This window comes from Anastrepha ludens, chromosome 4 (assembly GCF_028408465.1).
Source record: "Anastrepha ludens isolate Willacy chromosome 4, idAnaLude1.1, whole genome shotgun sequence".
NCBI classification, from domain to species: Eukaryota; Metazoa; Arthropoda; class Insecta; order Diptera; family Tephritidae; genus Anastrepha; species Anastrepha ludens.
Window position 1 is genome coordinate 109,363,999 of NC_071500.1, and position 12,113 is coordinate 109,376,111.

The window sequence follows — 12,113 nt, forward strand, 5'->3', positions numbered from 1 at the left end:
TTCAACCATTTTCACAGTGTTGCCAAGGTTTAGATTTTAAAACATACCAAATCGGTTGGAATTCGCGTATTTTGCTATACTCGTATTACGAGCTGAAGATACATATGCAATTTTATTAAAAAAATATAATCGAAGTCTGTATAAGGCAAGAATATAGTCTATATTTATCTTAGTATTACATATTATAGGATGCATAGTAAGAATTTCTGTTTTGATATATTCTTTCTATACAACAAAGCGAGAATTGAATTAAATGTTGTAAAGTTAGTGTTTTATGAGTACTTTCACCGACAGCGGTTTTTACGAAACAACACGAGCTTAAGTCTCGCCCAAGTCGTGGTAGACTTTCCCCAAAAATATATGAGGCGAATGTTTTATACTGTCAAAGCAATAAAAACTTTCTTAACGGATAAGTGCAAAACATTTACTTTTGCGAAACCGTAAGTGGCTTATTTAATTCACGTAACATTATCATTTCCGCTTAAAATTTATTTATTTTAGATAATTGAACTTGAATGATGAAAATCTACTTTTATTTTTACAGTGTTCAGATACATGAAAAAACGAAAGAGTAGGCTTTGACACATTGAGCGGCCACATTTTTCGATTTCCTAAAACCTCTATATTTAGAGTGAAGAGTAAGTCCTGGCAGCACTGCATCTACATTTAGCAGCGAATGTCAATAAGAAGTGAGTGCAAAAATTAGTAAAAGATCGGATTATATATAAGTCTATTACCTTTTTTTCAAATAAGCAAAATAATATGGCAAAATTAAAGTATATTACGTACACGCATTATACATATGGGTTGGGGAAAAAGTAATGTCGTATTTTGTCAATTGAGCGCGACATTTAAACATATCTTGCGATGTACTTATTGCATCGGGTCACACTAAACGGCGATTTGAAGACGACAATCTGTACTACAAGTGTCTCTTTGACAGTGTTGTGATCGTACGTTTCAGTCTTAAGTTATAGCGCGTCAAAGATGAAGTCCACCAAGCAAGAAATTCGTCATATTTTACGTTTTTACTACCTTAGAAGTAAAAATGCAACTTAGGCGACGACAAAAACTTGTGAAGTTTATGGGCCTGTTACTATAACGATTCGCACAGCACAGCGTTGGTTCGATCGATTTCGTTCTGGTGTAGTAGATGTCGAAGATGCACCCTTTACTGGTAGGCCAATCGTCGTAGGGACTGATAAAATCGTTGAAATTATCCAAAGAGACCGGCATGTGAGCATTCGCTCGATTAGTCAGAAACTAGGTGTAGACCACAAAACCGTGTGGAACCATTTGCTGAAGATTGGATTCCAAAAAAAGCTGGATGTTTGGGTGCCACACGTGTTGACGCAAAAAAATCTCTTGGACCGAATCAACGCTTGCGATTCTCTGCTAAAACGGACCGAACTTTACCCCTTTTTTGAAGCGGATGTTGACTGGCGATGAAAAGTGGATCACGTACGACAACGCCAAGCGAAAAAGATCGTGGTCGAGAAGCGGCGAGTCGGCCCAAACCATCAACAAGCCCGGATTGACCGCCAGGGAAGTTTTGCTGTGTGTTTGGTGGGATTGGAAGGGAATTATCCACTATGAGCTGCTCAACTATAGCCAGACCCTCGGTCCTCTACTGTAAGCAACTTGTCCGTTTGAAGCAGGCGATTGACCAGAAGCGGCCACAATTGGTCAATAGGAATGGTGTTGTGTTCTACCAGAGCAATGCTCGTCCTCACACACCTTTGATGACCCGTCAGAAGCTACGGTAGCTCGAATGGGATGTCCTATCGCACCCACCATTTAGTCCGGACCTGGCACCAACAGACTATCATCTCTTCCGGTCCATGCAAAACGCCCTTGGTGATACCAAGTTGGCCTCAAAAGAGGCTTGCGAAAACTGGTTGTCTGAGTTTTTTGCTCCTCGTTGGGTTTTATAAAGGGGGGATAATGAAGTTGCCTTCTAAATGGCCAGTTTGCCAACAAAACGGGGCATATTTGACTTGAATCGGATAATTCTAAGTACGTTAAATAAAGCGTCATATTTCGATCACAAATGCGACACTTCTTTTTCCCCAACACAATATATATAGGGTCAGGTTTTGAATTCGTATTCCTTACGCTCAAAAAATCATACTATATATTTTATTGGAAAAGTAAAGCACATTGCTATGCAATATCAACATATTTGGAGTTTCGTTTAAATAATGTATCGAACATATAACTTCATGTATTTTAATATCATTGTACAATAGTTATCTTGCTGTTCTTAACAACTAAGGAACTTTTTTTTTTCAATACTGCTTGCATATATGTACATGTGAAGGTGTATGCATTTGTGTACTTTAATTATTGAATAAAAATTGGTTATTTTACGTATAAGCTAATTAACTTCTTACTAATTTTTTTGTTTAAATTTTTAGTTGCCCTAAGTTTTTTCGCTCTCCTCCTCTTCACTCCCCATCACGTGTAAATCCAAATCAAACCATCATGTTTGCGTGTACGTTGACTGAAAACCACCAATTAAATCGCTCTCCTGTCCACCAAAGAGATCTCCAAGTAACATATCACATGTCTGTGTATGCTGCGTTTGGTACAGATTACTAAAAGCTCCATCCTCAGTATCGCCGTTAGTTGTACGTGATTCAAGCAAACACTGTGTAAAACTAGTTTGTGTTTCTGTGGACACTAGCAACTCATCATAGGCGCAGCGTGTGCATGTGCCTGCAGTTGATGTGCTATATTGTGTTGCAACTTCATCGGGCGTTGCTGCCTCGGCAGTGACATCAGAAAAGCTGGACCAATTTGTTTGTGTTTGTATGTCGGTAAATCCAAGCAAAGAATCTGCAAAAAGATCACCGTATGTCTGTGTGTACGTATGTGTCGAGGGAGGAAGCAACTGAGCAGGTGGTAAAGAGGAATTCATCGTAGGAGCTGTGGTGTTGTAAGTATAATGACGTAATGTGCTTATCATTTGACTTTCAGTTTGTGTCTCTATATGCCGTGGTTCTGGTGTGTCAGCGAACGATTGCGTATTCACTGAAACATGTTTTTCGTTTAACATTTCTCCGTTTATTGTAATATTTTTATCCAGATTATTGCTCTTAACAACACATTTTGGTGGTGTGGCTTCTGATAAAACATAGTAATTATAAATCGAGTTTTGTCGAAATAACTGCACGTCCTTACCTTCGGTTTGTGTTTCTTGGTCGTTATATTTTGTTTGTGTCTCATTTATCGACCTTTTCCGCTGTGATATTTTCTTTATTTCAGTGGTTCGGACATCACGCACCTTATGCCCCTTTCGTTTTCCGTGCGTCAGTAATGCCTCCATAGTGCTATATTCCCATCCACACTCTTTGCAAGCATAGTTAATTCCACACATCTTTTCCACATGCAACTTCAGCTGATTGCCGGTGATGAAAGCCTTTCCACATTGGTCACAAATATTGGTTTTGGCTATATGACTTTTTTGATAATGCTGACGCAAGTATTTTAATGTTTTAAAGTGCATTTTACTAGTATGCATTTCGTGATATGTGCACTCCAATTGGGGGCAATGAAAAGCACACTCTTTCCCCTTGAGGTCAAATCTCTTAACTGGTTGTTTGCCATGATGACGCTTCATGTGCATATCCAAATTGCCAACATTTGTGAAAGTGGAGCCGCAATCCGGATGTGGGCATAGAATTTTACGAGTTGGTAAGAGCTCTTGCTCTGTAGGAGTAAAGTGCACAATTTCCATTGTAATGAAAAAATCGTTAAACAAAATTGTTTATATTGTTTTTAATTGTTGCAAACAGCTGATTTTGTTTATTCACTTCTTCTTTCAAGTTATTTAATTCACAATGGTGATATTCGAATGGTTAGGAGGCTGTCACAATGCTCAAATTAAGGGAACGAAATTTTATAAGTAGGGGATCTTTATTTTACGATAATGTCAGAAAACGTATATAATAATCTTATTTTGGAAACATATTTGTAGATGAAGTATGACTACTGGAGAATAGTAGATGAGTATTATCTGTTTATTATTTAACTTAATTAATAAATGTATTTAGAATGTGTTCAATCACAAACATGTGTAACAGCATTGGAACAAAATGTATTATTGGAATTATGGTGTGGACCATAAAGCTAACGGCAAATAGTAGAATTCACCTGCTTCACATACTCCTATTAACAATGGATTTAAAAACTGACCTTTTCCACATCATTCACAATGACATTTGTTATACGCTGAAAAATACCACATCACACAAATCTGGCACCTTCGGCTGAAGGGCCTTTCAGATTGCGGAAAATTAACAATTCTTGAAAATTTCTGTAAACTTTTAAAAAGAATCAAGTCTTTTTCCAATTTTTCGTTTATTATAGCCGTGTAATAGTGCAGATTTATATGTGAAGACTAACTGCATAACAAATATAGTAAGTAAATGTGCAATAACTGCAGGCAGTGGTAGGAGAAGTTGAACAAAGAAGAAAAATACCATTGCAACTGAAAGGAAAAAAAACTGCAGACGGGGACAACGGCGAACAAAGTAACGTAGCAGCGGCAATAGCAGAATTGCACAAAATATAAACGAATTATGGCAAAAGAAAACGATGAGGTGCAACATAACAACAACAACAGCTGTAGTAATAGCGGCAGAAACAACAACGGTATGGATTCACTCCCCGCCAGTGTAGGTGTGACGACGTCGAATGTTACAGAAGCAACAGCAGCGCGGACAGATTTTGTTGCAGAGATGGCAGTGGGCAACGTAACGGCCGCCGATGGCAAGGGCAAGGCCAACAGCGCAGACGGGGGTGATTGTGCCATTGGCAGCTCTAGAAGCAATCAGTTTGTGACGTCCACGACCTCTTTCATGCGTGGCAAACTTAATGATCTGGTAGCGGACCTGTGTATTAACGGGCCAATGGGAAGCAACGACAACAACAGTGGTTATGGTGACTACACAAATGAGCGTTCAAATAGCAGTGGTACAACAGCCCATGTAGAAGGTAAGGGAGTCTGATTATCTCTTAGCCGCCAAGTGCAACTACACTCCTTTTCCCCTTTAATAGCTGGAACGCAACAAACAAACTTGGGTTCTACATGGGAGCCTGTTAGCAGCAGTTCCAACACACAACCTGTGACACAGCCACATGCACCACCAACACAGAATACATCTTCATTTTCTTTCAAACATTTCCTGAGTAGCGGACCGCCACTAACGGCTCCTTCCAGCACTGTTACTGTCACAACACTGGATGCCCCAACGTCTAATAACGTGAATGGCACTCAGAGCAATAATGCGAACGGGTCGTCAAATAACGGTGCTACAATTCAAACTTCAACTGGCGCACGCCCGAAAGTTCCTCAGTCAGCTTCCCTTTCAAGCACGTCAATATCGTCATTAATGACTGGCAGCAATGTTGCTTCATCGTCAACTACTGGCGGAGGGCAACCAGAGGGTGGCAATTCATTTAGTGCATCAGCTACAAAAATGAAACGTTCCCCACGATTTTCGTCGTTTGACTCGCAAGCTTGTCTTGCAGAGTATGTGACGGTGGGTGCGGATCCGGAAATTGAAGGTATGGTAAGCACAGGTACGAGTGGCGTGAGGACTGCAGGAGTTGGAGCCAATGCAAATTCGGGATTTAGGCTTTACCCAGAGAGTAGTGGTAGCTTCTATTTCATTATTATTATTTTTTTAATATTTAATTTATTAATGATTTTCAGATTTTTTCTCATCGTCCACGCGCGTTAGCCGCGGAATGGGTGATGGTGGTACAGGCGTAGGCGGTGGCATAAATAGCACAGGCGAATACGATAGGCACCAATATGTGCCACGTTCTTATTCCAATTATGAAATGCCTATGTCGTCCTCATCATCTTCGCCACGTCGACGTCCAGGAGTTGCAAACATCAATAGCGGCGGTGGTGGTACGAGGGAGGCGCGACCCACACGTCTGGCCTTAAACACAAATTCGTCCAAATCGAAAGTGAATTTGCCACTCGGCGACCTGAGTAGTGGCGCCTGTGGCGGCCCCTCTACGGCCGCCGCACCACCGGTTACCCGTCCACTGCCCAGCAATGCAGGTGAATTTCCCAACGCTGTGCTACCTGACTTTGTGCAGGATCATTGGCTTGAGTCATGGTATGCACACGACATGCATCTGGATTCACCGCCTAATTCGCCGATACGCGATTTTAGTGATGTTGATGTAGCAGGCGGGGCGGTTGGTGGTGGTGGTGGTGGCGGTGTAAATGATGTAAGCGGCGGCATAGGCATACCCGGTCCCTCGCCTGTGTATGGCAGCGGAGGTGCTTGTGGTGGCGGAGGTGGTGCAACTGCTGAGGCTACCGCTAGCAATGCAAAAATGCTGCCCGATTTTCTCTCTGATGGACCAATAATACATTCTTCGCAGCGGCTAGCTGATGTGGCTGTCGGCTTGCCATCGAATTCCATAGGCTCGCCAGACGACCCGCCGATCTCGTCTCAGCTATCAAGGCTGCGTATCGAAAATGAGCGCTTGCAGCGGGAATTGAATGATTCGCGTATAGCACTGAACGAGCAGGCACGGCGTGCAAACGATTTGGAGCGTCAGTTGCATGCGCGTGAACTGCAACAACAACATCTTCAGCAACAGCAACAACAACAAAAACGCGTTGGGGAGGTGACAACAACTGAGCGTGTTGAGGGGTTGGCGGAGAAAAGTAAACGCACGCGAGCGACAACATCGACGCCAGGGGTTACGGCGCTGAAACAGCAAGTGACACAATTGACGGTGGGTTCACATTTGTTAATGAACAATGTGTCTTCATTTTGTTTTTTGTTATATTATAAATTTTGTCTTTGATGCAACAGTTGGAATTGGAAGCGCTGCGTCGTGAAAATGAGACATTGCGTGAAGAGGGCGCTGTAGGTGGCTTCAATGTTCCATGCTGTGATCGTTCACGTCCATTTGCGACGGATGCTAGTGGTGGCGCGGCTGTTGGCGCAGAAGCGGGTGTGCGTGGCGCTGTTGGTCGACCGTCCAGAACACAACAAATATCAAGGGATTTGCTTAGAGCTGCAACAAATGCAGAAAATAATCTAAGGTAATAATAAATCGTTGTCAAACAATTTTCGTTCACTTTCTAAGCTTTATTATAATGTTTAAAATTTTTCGTTCTCAGGCAACTACTCGCTGGCGTAGATAATTTACGGCAAATGGCTGCTGATATTGAAAACTCTGAACTTCGGTTGGGCTACGATGTCAGTCCCGATCTCTTTTCAGATTTTCTAGACGATTGTGATGATTATGAGAACTACTCGGATGGACCTACATTGTAATTATGTATGCAATTTTGGTTTGATTTGACATTTTCATCGGTTATTCTATGATACCATTAAACAAAAAATCAAATATTTTCATCTGGCCGTAAAATTGAATCGTTCAACTCAACTATACAATATAAAATATAATCATGAATGGCATTACTAAAAACTGCGGTTAACTTAATCTAAAATAAAACAAACAAAAATTACGCAAACACTCTGATGCATAGAGTATAAAGAGAGAATCATTCATGTTCACTACATATAAATATACATATGCATACTCGTATACACAAAAATTTGTTGTAATATGTTGCTTAATTTTTATAATTTTCTCACTTTGCGATTCCTTCTGTACGGTATTTATTGATTTTTTTTTTCTAGAAACTTTCATTGTAAGCAATTCAGTAAATAAATGCCTTTTTGCCTTCACGCAGGGGAAAGCAAAATTATTATCGCGCGCACACATACATAAACAAGGGAAATATAATCGAGCGTAACTGCTACAATAAACACTATTTAATAATAATAAGATTTAAAGCAGTATAAAAGTGAAAACTGAAATATGAAATAGACGAAAAGCGGAATGTAGAGTTAATTTAAGCTAAAGAGGAGGTAATGACAGCAAATATTAAGTTGTAAAATATTACAAATAGCTCCATACATGCAATACCATTCACTACCACTAACAACAGCAATAAAAATATCGAACTTTTTATCTGATTCGATTATGTTTATCCTCATGAAATTTTAATTTCATTGATTTGCTTTTCTTAACCACCACGACTAAATATTTTTTTTTTTTTGTTTTTTTGCTGTGCAAAATTAAAATTTTGATATGAAGCAAATGTTAACTACACAGAACTGTTATTGTACTGAGGGCAACCAAGTTTTTGCTTACATATGTATGTATGTGATGTATGTTCGTGATGAGTTGGAGTTCGTGCGCCCGTTGTAAATCCTTTATTGTAAAAAGCAAATAAACAACTAGTTTGAAACAATGAAAATATTAAAACTATACAAAAACACCTTAATCATTGTGCATACAAACATTTCGCTTACACAAAACGTACGTCGTATCACAATTGCGTAGGTGACGTACTACATGCAGCAAAATCCTATAAAAATTGATTAAAAAAATGCTTTCTCAAACCATTATTATATACATATCTTTGTTTAGTGGAACAACGCCAGAGCGCCTAAAAGTAGACTATACTACAACAACTTCGTTTTCTTATTAAAGTCTTCTTTTGATTGACTTGCGACTTTGGCGAATGTAACTGACAAAAATAATTTCTTAGTGCAACTTGACTTAGTTTTAGGCTGAAATTTCCGCTATTTTTAATTTAGTTTTGTTTGTACTGTTCAATCCTTTATTTAAACGTGTTTTACATCACGTAAATTTGTACCTTATGATTTTTATTTTTCTAATTTTTTATTTTTATTAGTTTTTTAGTTTCATAATTTTTTAAAATTTACTTATTAGTTACATGAAAAACGTATCTCGGCATATGCCAACAAGTCTACAGGAACTTTAAGTAAAATTTCACCAAAAATTAGAGCGAAATTCAAGTTTAAGCACCTGAAGCCGCGTTTGCATTTGCTGAATAACCATTTTGTGAGTCCTATATTCTTCCTTGAAGCTTTTCAATTTTTTTTTTCATGTAATTTGATCACAAATTTTTGTCATAAATTTGTAGTTTTACATATAAAATAATAATACCAAGATAAAGAGACATTAAATAAAAATTAAAAGTTCGAAACTTGCAAAAAAATGGATATTTTTCTTTTTCAACTAAGCAGTGGTAGAGAAAAATGCATGGTGCTGGGCTAACAGATCTCGTGACCCAGCTTGTACATATTTATACATATTGCATACAAACATGTGCACACATATATACTCAATTCAAATGCGTACAATCAAAGGCGAAAATGCAGCTAAAAATGGATTTTCCACTTTACGCACAATAACTGGTTTCGCATTTGCATCGACTGTGTGGCGCAGGTGTTGCAAGGGTGCGGGGGTGCGGAGGTGTGCAGGCAAAGGAGCAAACTTAGCTGCTATAACGAATGCAATTGGAACTACGACGAATTGGCGTGGATTAAGTTTGTTTATTATTTTTATTTTTGTTTGTGTGTAGATATGAGCTAAACATAGATTCATTTGAAAGTGGGCATGCATTTAGTTGACTTCATGCGTAGGTGCGTATGTACACAGGGTGCGTGTGAATGAAATGAATCGAAAATTGCTTTGACTAGAGGTCTGTTCATGAAGCAAATAATTTGTAACAGTTGTTTTGGTGTTCATGTATCCAAAAAACTTGCAAAGTAGGGGAAAGTGAGAGAGCAAAATGGCATTTCATTTTGAGGGGAAGTTGCAAGTTTTTACTGGATAAATTTTTACTTGTAAGAATTTACAAGTGGCAAAACAGCTGATCGCAAAGTAAAATTAAGCACGATTTCAAATTTGCGAATTGAGTCAAAATTCTAAATTTAAATAAAAATTGTGATTGACATGGAGAATGCAAGTTTAATTGAAGTCATATATTAAATAGGAATCGGCGAATTGTTTAGAGGTATGTACTTCTAAACCACGGCCTCTAGTCATCGTTACTACAGTAAGCCGTCGTACTGAGATCACAGTTCAACCCGAATGGTGCGGAAACCCCGAGCTTGACTTTTCACCTCTTCATAGTTCGATCCTAGGTTTTCCATAGAACGACACTATTGATGCCCTGTGTGAAGTGTATTATTCGAATATGAAGTGTAATATGCCATTAATGCATTTTTTACTACCTTGAGAGGGGGAGTATGGGGTTTCTTCGGTCAAAAAACAGTTGAAGAAAGTATTTGTTGGCAGTAGAAAGTCTATTGTGAAGAGAGTAGTCATAATGAAACTGATATCTCGAAGCTATGGAGCTATCAACTTTGAAACCATCATAAATGTTTCCAATGTTTCCAATAGTTTCTGCGTTGGACATCATAAGAGGAACTTAGGCCATACCTTTCAGGTTACTTATGACGATCATCTTATCTTTAGAGGTATGTACTTCTAAACCACGGCCTCCAGTCACCGTTACTACAGTAAGCCGTCGTATTGAGATCACAGTTCAACCCGAATGGTGCGGAAACCCCGAGCTTGACTTTTCACCTCTTCATAGTTCGATCCCAGGTTTTCCATAAAACGACACTTTTGATGCCCTGTGTGAAGTGTATAATTCGAATATGAAGTGTAATATGCCATTAATGCATTTTTTACTACCTTGAGAGGGGGAGTTAAATATGGGGTTTCTTCGGTCAAAAAACAGTTGAAGAAAGTATCTGTTGGCAGTAGAAAGTCTATTGTGAAGAGAGTAGTCATAATGAACCTGATATCCCGAAGCTATGGAGCTATCAACTTTGAAACCATCATAAATGTTACCAATGTTTCTAATAGTTTCTGCGTTGGACATCATAAGGGGAACTTAGGCCATACCTTTCTGGTTACTTATGACGCTCTTCTTATCTTTAGTATGACTCTGAAACATGAATAAGGCACTGAAACATGAATAAGGCATTGACTCGTTCCCACGTCAGTCGGTTCTACGTAAACGGAACGACCCGGATTTATATCCGGCCAAGGACTGTCACGTCAGCAGCATTCCTCGTATATGCACGGGGAATTTTTATCCTGCTTCAACAATAACAATAGAAAATTATTGACCCCGTGGGAGACAGGTACCGAGCAACTAGTTTGGGTCTATGAAACTGCACCATGTCCATTGGCTTGACAAAGAAAGAGCTGGTGTGAGGGACAGAATAGCGACATCGCGCCAACCAAAGTGATCGCAAGATGCTTGAACGCGAGGATAAATGAAATGCTGTTAAAAGATCCGTTGAAGGCGTATTACGGAGAAAAAATATAGACCCGGACAAAGTACAATAGAGTGAATCCTCGAACAGAGACATAAAAAGACGAGCCTATAGTGTGGAGCTGGCTACAAGCATGGTGGACCCAAAGGTAGGCGAATAGAACTGATCCATTTCATGGGCGTCGCTCTGGGCCCTCTCGAAGTAATGCAGAGAGTAGTCCCGGAAGGGTGTCTCCCCAGAAGGAGAGGAGGGACACTCCACTCGACTCAGTAAGCCACGTTCGCTATAAGTGCGAAGACAATTTAGAGGCTTACCTCCCCTACCAAGGAAAACAAGGAAGTCCGAGAACGCAATGGAATTACTAAGTTCAAAAGGAGCTTGGTAATTAAATAAAGTAGAAAGACCTGGAGACGTGGTTTCGAAACTGTTATAGAGCACTTTAGAAGATATATCAAAAAGACCGTCTTAATGGGAAGCTGACTTTTTCAATTCTGCCTAGATTTTCAAGTCTAAGCTGCCTGTTGAACAAATGTGGTATTACTTCGACCAAGCATGACACTTATACTCAGCGTTTATGAGAGTTTGTGGATATTTTAACGCTTGAGTTGGTGTAGAAGCCTTCTAATATAAGGCGGCGCGAATTTAACTCTCCGGGCACCCGGGTTGGCCAGACTGGGTTTTCCAACTTTGGATGTGAATTTAATATATTTCTATTGTAGCTAACGACTTAAGCTTCCAGGTAGTTTCTTAAATTTTAATTTTCTATCGATGTATGTGCACAACCCTTTAAAAAGGATCCTTGAACAGGTCGAACAAAGGCCAAACCCGGATGCCCAATCGAAGGCTTTAAAAAAGGTGTGCCTGTCGGAAAATTTATAATTTTTGCAAGTGGTATCGTAGGTCCATCATAATTGACGTTTGTGAACTAGACAGTCGCAGTAAGACAGAAAATAGAGCGCT

The 12,113-nt window shown here is 39.5% G+C and overlaps 2 protein-coding genes across 2 annotated transcripts; one reads left to right on the plus strand and one right to left on the minus strand.

The window, feature by feature from the left end:
* Positions 1-2,181: 2,181 nt before the first annotated feature.
* Positions 2,182-3,808, minus strand: LOC128860582 (zinc finger protein 675). Its single transcript, XM_054098193.1, has 2 exons — positions 3,184-3,808; positions 2,182-3,126 (listed from the first exon to the last, which is right to left on the minus strand). Exons 1-2 carry the CDS (start codon positions 3,737-3,739, stop codon positions 2,483-2,485), a joined length of 1,200 nt encoding a protein of 399 aa, XP_053954168.1. The 5' UTR covers positions 3,740-3,808; the 3' UTR covers positions 2,182-2,482.
* A 427-nt stretch (positions 3,809-4,235) lies between these two features.
* LOC128860583 (mucin-5AC) lies at positions 4,236-7,753 on the plus strand. The gene is made up of 5 exons (XM_054098194.1): positions 4,236-4,998; positions 5,062-5,661; positions 5,720-6,768; positions 6,849-7,081; positions 7,160-7,753. The coding sequence occupies exons 1-5, from the start codon at positions 4,584-4,586 to the stop codon at positions 7,314-7,316; spliced, it is 2,454 nt and encodes an 817-aa protein (XP_053954169.1). The 5' UTR covers positions 4,236-4,583; the 3' UTR covers positions 7,317-7,753.
* Positions 7,754-12,113: the final 4,360 nt, after the last annotated feature.

Excerpts from the sequence above, each read along its gene's own strand:
- LOC128860582 (XM_054098193.1), bottom strand. The coding sequence starts at position 3,739 with ATGGAAATTGTGCACTTTACTCCTACAGAGCAAGAGCTCTTACCAACT. Across the intron at positions 3,127-3,183 it reads CCAAGAAACACAAACCGAAG|AAGCCACACCACCAAAATGT; the intron begins GTAAGGACGTGC and ends ATGTTTTATCAG.
- LOC128860583 (XM_054098194.1), top strand. The coding sequence starts at position 4,584 with ATGGCAAAAGAAAACGATGAGGTGCAACATAACAACAACAACAGCTGT. Across the intron at positions 4,999-5,061 it reads TACAACAGCCCATGTAGAAG|CTGGAACGCAACAAACAAAC; the intron begins GTAAGGGAGTCT and ends CCCCTTTAATAG. Across the intron at positions 7,082-7,159 it reads AATGCAGAAAATAATCTAAG|GCAACTACTCGCTGGCGTAG; the intron begins GTAATAATAAAT and ends TTTCGTTCTCAG.